The sequence below is a fragment of the Oncorhynchus tshawytscha genome, linkage group LG28 (genome assembly GCF_018296145.1).
Source record: "Oncorhynchus tshawytscha isolate Ot180627B linkage group LG28, Otsh_v2.0, whole genome shotgun sequence".
Lineage (NCBI taxonomy): Eukaryota > Metazoa > Chordata > Actinopteri > Salmoniformes > Salmonidae > Oncorhynchus > Oncorhynchus tshawytscha.
The window spans coordinates 22,851,800-22,860,098 of NC_056456.1; the positions used below are offsets into that span (position 1 = coordinate 22,851,800).

The following is an 8,299-nucleotide window of genomic DNA, read 5'->3' on the forward strand; positions in this document are numbered from 1 at the left end:
ACCTCCTTTGATATATCAGAAAAGGTAGCGCTTCTGTGTGGCTTTTTCATGTCATGCAAAGCAGCGTATTTATATTAGATAGTGTGGGTTTTCCCTCTGCTTCTGTGATGGAGGATAATTACTAGTGACTGGAGTCACCAGATTAGATTGTAATTGATTTGTCAAAGTGCCTGAGTGAAACTACAGGAAGACAAACAGAACAGTGGGAAAGACAAACAGAACAGTGGGAAAAGAGGGGGAAGAAGAAGAAATACAGACTACAGCATGTCCCAACCACTTCTAGGTTATTATTATCATGCATCAAAGAGAGAGAAGAAGGATGTAGGATGGTCTAATGACCCACACAACACACCATGATGAAAGGACCAACAACATTTTAAATATGTTCAAATTAAAATATATTTTTAAAGGTTTCCGAAGCGAAACAGGACAACAATCAGTAAAAATCTCTAATGGTGTGCTCTGTCCTGAGACTGTTGTGGTATGGGGTATCTAGCCAGGCTGCTGTACTTTGTCCCCCCTCCCACACACACACAATAACCCACGAACACACACTAGTAACCTGTGTCTGTTTCTCTCAATCTAGCAGACAGGTCTGTTGGCTCCTGGTTGGGACATTTAACCAGTCATGTGGTGATTGAGATCTCGTCTCAAGTCTTTTCTCCTCTGGCCTTTGTTATTGTCAAGTCTCCTTCAGGAGACAGAGAAGAGAAGCCTTCTAGGCTTGTTCAGACAGATAACGTGGTCAGCAGGCAAAGAGAATATGGAACAGGAAAGCGGGCAGTGATGGTGGGCACAAATATTTACTTGGTCACATGAACACACTTTTGTCCAAAGAGAGACGTGTCTCTCCATGGTCCATGGATGGGGTAAAAAGAGTGATATGGCTGCCAAGGATTGTACAGTAACCTTAACTACTGCTGTACGGGAATCAACCTCCATATTGCTGAGACAGCGTGATATTTGATTCGATTTTGAACAGACACGGTCCATCTGTCTTAGTTTGTGATGACTGACAGTCATGTGGTAGAGAGGGTGAACCAATTACAGGGCAGAATGTTGAGTGATTCAAAAAGAAAAGGTGGTCATCACCAATCAGAGAAGACGTGGAGTCGATTCTGCAGAATGTATGTGACTAAACCAAAAAATATTCGATAAAGCCACAATGTGTAATCTTGACAGTTGTCTTTGGGTGTGAAACAGATCTACAGTGCATTCAGAAAGTATTCAGACCCCTTGACTTTTTCCACATTTTGTTACGTTACAGCCTTATTCTAAAATATTTTTTAAAATCTACACAAAATACCCCATAATGACAAACCAAAAACAGGTTTTTAGAAATGCATGCAAATGTATAAAAAAATAAAAATTGAAATATTACATTTACATAAGCATTCAAACCCTTTACTCAATACTTTCTGAAGGACCTTTGGTACTGATTACAGCCTCGAGACTTCTTGGGTAGGACGCTACAAGCTTGGAACACCTGTATTTGGGGAGTTTCTTCCCATTCTTCTCTGCAGATTCTCTCAAACTCTGTCAGGTTTGATGGGGAGCGTCACTGAACAGCTATTTTCAGCTCTCTCCAGAGATCGGGTTCAAGTCTGGGCTCTGGCTGGGCCACTCAAGGACATTCAGAGACTTGTCCCGAAGCCACTCCTGCATTGTCTTGGCTGTGTGCTTAGGATTGTTGTTCTGTTGGAAGGTGAACCTTTGCCCCAGTCTGAGGTCCTGAGCGCTCTGGAGCAGGTTTTCATCAAGGATCTCTCAGTACTTTGCTCCGTTCATCTTTGCCTCGATCCTGACTAAAAATGAAAAACAATCCCCACAGTATTTCTGCTGTGAATAATTCTGCCACCACCATGCTTCACTGTCGGGATGGTGCCAGGTTTCCTCCAGACGTGACGCTTGGCATTCAGGACAAACAGTTCAATCTTGGTTTCATCAGACCAGAGAATCTTGTTTCACATGGTCTGAGTGTCCTTTAGGTGCCTTTTGGCAAACTCCAAGAGGGCTGTCATGTGCCTTCTACGGATGAGTGGCTTCCGTCTGGCCACTCTACCATAAAGGCTTGATTGGTGGAGGGCTGCAGAGATGGTTGTCCTTCTGGAAAGCTGTCCCATCGACACAGAGGAACTCTGGAGCTCTGTCAGAGTGACCATTGGGTTCTTGGTCACCTCCCTGACCAAGGCCCTTATCCTCCAATTGCTCAGTTGAGTCTCCAGCAAGAGTCTTGGTGGTTCCAAACTTCTTCCATTTAAGAATGATGGGGGCCATTGTATTCTTGGGGACTTTCAATGCTGGAAAAAATGTTTGTGCCTCGACACAATCCTGTTTCTGAGCTCTACGGACAATTCCTTCAACCTCATGGCTTGATTTTTGCTCCCCATGCACTGTCAACTGTGGGACCTTATATATACTGTAGACAGGTGTGTGGCTTTCCAAATCATCTCCAATCAATTGAATTTACCACAGGTGGACTCCAATCAAGTTGTAGAAAGATCTCAAGAATGATCATAGGAAACAGGATGCACGTGAGCTCAATTTCGAGTGTCATAACATTGGGTCTGAATACTTATGTAAATAAGTTATTTCTGATTTTAAATTTTTAATACATTTACATTTTATTTTTAAAACAACAGTTTTTGCTTTGTCATAATGGGGTATTGTGTGTAGATTGATGAGGAAAAACATTTATTCGATCAACTTTAGAATAAGGCTGTAAGTAACAAAATGTGGAAAAAGACAAGCGGTCTGAATTCTTTCCGAATGCACTGTTCCTTGCCATTTGAATTGAATTAATGCTACGATGCCTTTCTTTAATTCTCATTTGTAAAACACATTTATCAGCAACAGATCCTGCATGATTAAAGAACCTTTTCATATATACTCATTAGTAGAAACATTACATCCATTCAATTTTCCAAATCTGGTCAAAATAAATGCATCATGAATGCAAAAACGCCAGTGTGTGGTGTGAATGCAGTCTAGTCTGCAAAAAAACATTTATCTTTGGACATAAACCCATTTGTGTAAACAACATGTCTACTGTACATGTATGACCATATCATGAGTGTGGACCACTCACTGGCGTTTTTGTAAACTCAATAAAACGTCAACTACAGAGTGCTGAAAGATCTGATTGAATGGTTGTCCATATTTTACAAATGTTTGCGTTTAACTTTTTGTTTTTAGAAGCAAAAATGTTTGTCTAGAGTATCTGTTTGTCAACACCGTCAGTGGCGTGTCAATTCTATTACTGACGGCTAACCTCCATAAGATGTTTTTGGTCAAAATTCTGAAAAAATATTGTCATTACTGTTCTACAACATATGCTTAAACATCGAAGTATTTGCCATGCTAGACCTAGTGGATAATGTTTGCTTTATACATATTGTTTGTGTGTTCTAAATCTGGCAGACCCCCGCGAAACTGCGCTATGCCACTGGGACCACAGCTGTGTGGAAATAAATCATACTTTTCCACAACCTCTGTTATGTTATTTTGCAAGCTAAAACGTATCATCACAATAATACGTCATTGTGAGATATGGTTTAGGTTATTGAATAATTACAGTCCATAGAGAACAAGACGATGTTTGTATTGAGCTGCTTGCAAAATAACAAATTAAATCCCATCGTAGATTTCCTTGTGAGTAAAATTAAATATATCCACGAAGGTAGGCCATGGCACTGTCTGCTAAACGGAAATCTTCATAATTGTTTAGAAAACAGAAGGATACTTACTCTCTTTGAACAGGGAGAAATACAAAAGGAGAAACGTGACCCTACCAGCCATTCTTATCTTAATTTCTATTTGTCCTAGATGTCTTGGGCTGATATTGTATTTGATAATACAAGATAGGAATTAGCTTTCTATTTTTGTTCCTTTAAATCTAGAAATATACACTTTAGAATAGGCTGGTAGAAGTTAAATCATGAACATCGTCAACAATTGGTTTCGTTTTGGTTGACATTGAGCCAAAACATAAAAACGGCTATCTGCTGGACATGAAATTGCCTGGTTGAGTCTGTATGACACCGTAAAAAAATAAAGCACGTGCGAGCGCATGTGTAATAGGCGCGCAGGGAGAGTGAAAGTGAAGGGGAAAAGTCCAGTTTTTCCTCAGGAAATTAACTCCATTTCCACTTGGCTCCAGACACAACGGTTACTCCGGAGTCTGATTTGCGTAGGACGTTTAAAAATAACGGGGTATAAAGGCATGGTCACACATAGGAGGAATTGGGCAGTCCACTCCGCACATGAGCTCTAGATAGGTTAGGAGTCTCTGGTTTAAAGATGATTCACACATATCTCTTACTCATAATGTTTTATTTCAATTAGAAACTCATTATTGTATGTTTACTGTAGTCTATTTAATATATATATGTATATAGATAGCGTGGTGGTGCATGGCACTTGAAGCACAACTTTAGCTGTTCAACAAAAGTTTCACATATTTTTATGCAGCTGGTCACATCATGTTGAACATAAGACACTATTTGTTGAATTTCTCTTTAAACTGTATATTTACAGGTTTTTAAAAAACTTTTAAAAAACGTTCTTCTATTTATACAAACACCTACATATTTATACAATTCAACCTTGTCATCAGGGTGGCAAGCCTCGCAGCAGATGTTTCAACCACCTGTAATGCTCTACGCGCCAAGCACCTTGATGTGCATAATAATCAAGCCAACGAATGGGCTTGTTTATGTAAAGGTCATTAACACACGTGTACACTAACAGCTTTGTCTACCGTCAGGATTAACACATTGTTTCGATGGCCATGTTAATGGCACAAGTTCACACATTTCTAATTGTTTAAATGTTAAACAACTAGTGGATCACGTTGAGACAAATGAATGGTATTAGGCCTAGCCATAGATTGTCAAATCTTTGCAAGAAAATGGCACAGAGGGGTGAAACGAAACTCGAGAATTAGCTGGATATTTAACTTTCAAAAGAATGCATTCAACAGTTGTTCCACTTAACTCAGTTAGGCCTAGGATTGCCCCTTTTTAAACACTTGACATATGTATTTTTGAGTGGTCTAATTTAGAAGACCATACTGTCATATTGAAGTTTAGAAACGTTAGAAACATGATTTCAGATCAATTGTATCAGATAAATTATCAGATTATTTAACTAATTGCATAGCAGGTTCGCACAGGGTGAGTGTCGCCCCCTTCGGTTATACATGATGGAATCTTATGAGGAGCGGTTGGGTTTGTTTTGGCAAGGTCTCAAAGATACTTGGTTTTGAGTGGGAAAGCAAAAGGAACAAGGATTCAAACGAATATCAATACATATACACGTAGGACACATCTCCTTATAATATATCATATGGTGTCAATAATACGGTGTCAATAATATTCTACTAGAATCATATTAATACATGGTTATTACATGATTATTATTATTGACTAATCATTTAATTGAAATATGAGTGTAGATTTGCAATTGTTGCAATTGTACAAGTTGTACTTCACAAATCATAATGACAAAATAAACTTGGCTTTGTAAAAATGTAATATCATGACAGCTTTATGTGTTATATGCCCCCATGCAACCTTTCTTCTATTTCATTAAGCCCAACATCCCATGGCTTTTACTAAATTGTATTTTGATATTTTGTAAGACTTTAAAAATGCATTTCGCTAATTCAGACACTGGTATTTGGTGACAATACAGGACATGTAAAGTAGTAGTTAGCCTACCTCAACACTTCACCCTATTGGTCGACAGGTGAGACACCCCCGCAAAGTCCTCCCAGTACTGGCTATAACAAGCTGGCCCTAGCCATCAGGACTTACATCGTTTGACTTGGATCGCAACCCATCGTATCGTTAGATGTTTTGGGGGTAAATCGGACTGTTTCGTTTGGTTTACTGCATTTGGACAGGAGTAAAAGGTTGAATATAATAACATTTTGCAATGGCTCTTGCTGATGCGATGCTGCAGTCGATTACTATGTTTTCCAGCAGTCCGACTATCGAGGAGAAGCAGTCTGCAATATTCCATGTAAGTGTACGTTGTTCTATGTAATTTCTTCAGCTGAAATTTGCTGAACATTTTTTATGTAATTTGGACGATATGTATAGCCTATTACACACATAAAAAATATACAACTGTTTCGGAAAGAGGTTCTTGACTGAAACAATATTTGAATGCCAATTTCGTTTTATTTGCATTATAGGACTGGAAAGTTGATGGTTGCCATACCAGCGCAACAGGTGACGATTTGAAATCCCAGATCGAAGTGGAGTTCAGTATCGTTGAATCACCTGCGGTGACCAGAGATGAAGACGACCTGGGGAAATTCTTGGATTTAGAGTTCATTTTATCCAACACCATTGGATCTGAAAGTGGAACCAATAACAACTTATCTTCTCAGCAGGCTTACTCCTACTCACTGCCTGAGTCCCCGGAAAGCTGCAGCACAGGGCATGACAGTGAGGGCTCTCAATTTACACCCAACGCATACGGCAGCAGCAATTTCAACACAAGTCCTGGACACAGTCTGGTAGCCGAGCTGCTGACCCCCGAGATGAACTTTCATAGCGACTCACTGCTAGACTACAGCCTGAAACAGCCTGCCACGGACAGGCCGGAGTATACTGAACTGCGTGCCTTGAACACAGCCACTGCCACTGCAGTGCACTTTGAACTGACTAACTCTCATCCCATGGGATATAAAATAAAGACTGAAACCATTGAGCAGTCGTGCATGATGGCAGGTGACTTCATGGGACACACGTATGAACAGAAACACATGCGTTCCATGCACACAGCGTTCGCGCACCATCAACATACTGCTCAGGGGTTTGCATCTCACGACATGCAACAGAGTGTGTCCCGAGACGGGATGGGGCGCAAAGACTGTCACTTGGCAGAGATTAGCTCTCATCGCCAGCATTCTCACATGGCACACCCGCAACAGTATGCCCCATATCCACCACAGTACGCCCATCACCAAGGTGAGCAACAGTACGGGATGTTTAGAGAGCCCATGCGGGTGCACCATCCGTCCATGCCGGGGGTGATATTGACACCACCATCATCGCCACTTTTGGAGTTCTACGCACCGGAAGATAGCAAACCCAAACGGGGCCGGAGGTCTTGGGCGAGAAAACGCACCGCGACGCACAGCTGTGAATTCCCTGGATGTGGGAAGACTTACACCAAGAGTTCCCATCTAAAGGCTCACATGCGAACACACACAGGTAATTATATTTTTCATTCTATATTTTTTTCATTGATATCTGCTATGATGTAAAAAAAAATGTTAGCCCCGTTTTTCTAATGATTTCCCACAACATGTAGCCTAACTGTATTTTCTTTGTTATCCATAGGCGAGAAGCCATACCATTGCAATTGGGAAGGCTGCGGGTGGAAATTCGCGAGGTCTGACGAGCTGACGCGTCATTATAGAAAGCACACCGGTCACAGGCCTTTCCAGTGCCACTTGTGCGAGAGGGCATTCTCGCGCTCCGATCACCTTGCGCTGCACATGAAGAGGCACATGTAAAACAGAGAAAGTTGGACTTTCAACGTTCTATTTTTGTATCATGGCGCATGACATGTAAATGCTTGTACATATTATCATTCTATTCTAAATTATGGTAGTACAGTATTTAATTAAGGAGAAGAAAAGCATTTCTTGCTTGCTCTTCTATTTATGAGTGTTGGTGACTGCTGATGGTTGCTATTTTGGCTTTTGAATTAAAACACTGAACAAGGGCAGGACCCAATATGTCTTTACATACTGTACATGTTAAAGCCCATTTATCACTTATGCCTACTGCATCATTTTGATACTTTCACATCAGGTCAGGGTTTTTCCTTTTTTGTTGCTTTTTATAAGAAACACCATTATTTTTTTTCTATGGTTTTCTATACTTTTTACAATAAAATGATGTACATTTAAAAACGGATAGTTTTTTCTATTTAATAGTTTGAAAGCTTATTATGCTTCTCAAAGTGCTCTTAACTAAATCAGGCACTAAACATGGCTTTTCAATGTTTTATACATTTTGTTTAAATAATAATGCTAAAGTTGTATGGAAATATTGTCCGAAAACTGTACTAGATACACTTGGAAGTTCTGGGCAAAATATTTTTAAAAGTATACTTGTAAGGGCAATGCATTTTCATTCTTGGACAGCAACAAATTTAGTTTTACTCTTAATTTGGATACTTTAAACTGCATCAAAGCAAATATTGTTTTGTAAAATCACCGAGACAAAGTGTTAAAAGAGCTCTGTGTTTTATGACAATAAAATGATATAGAAATAAA

The 8,299-nt window shown here is 39.9% G+C and overlaps 1 protein-coding gene across 2 annotated transcripts; it reads left to right on the plus strand.

Moving 5' to 3' along the window:
- The first annotated feature begins 5,781 nt into the window (after positions 1 to 5,781).
- Positions 5,782 to 8,299, plus strand: LOC112226938 (Krueppel-like factor 4). 2 transcript variants are annotated; one of them, XM_024391628.2, is made up of 3 exons: positions 5,782 to 6,030; positions 6,200 to 7,226; positions 7,356 to 8,299. In XM_024391628.2, the coding sequence occupies exons 1-3, from the start codon at positions 5,938 to 5,940 to the stop codon at positions 7,529 to 7,531; spliced, it is 1,296 nt and encodes a 431-aa protein (XP_024247396.1). In that variant the 5' UTR covers positions 5,782 to 5,937; the 3' UTR covers positions 7,532 to 8,299. The 2 variants fall into 2 exon arrangements, with proteins under 2 accessions (XP_024247396.1, XP_024247399.1); XM_024391631.2 differs by having other exon boundaries at positions 5,789 to 6,024.

Coding starts and splice junctions, on each gene's coding strand:
- LOC112226938 (XM_024391628.2), top strand. CDS start 5,938: ATGGCTCTTGCTGATGCGATGCTGCAGTCGATTACTATGTTTTCCAGC. Junction 6,031..6,199: donor CTGCAATATTCCATGTAAGT/GTACGTTGTTCT, acceptor TTTGCATTATAG/GACTGGAAAGTTGATGGTTG. Junction 7,227..7,355: donor TCACATGCGAACACACACAG/GTAATTATATTT, acceptor TGTTATCCATAG/GCGAGAAGCCATACCATTGC.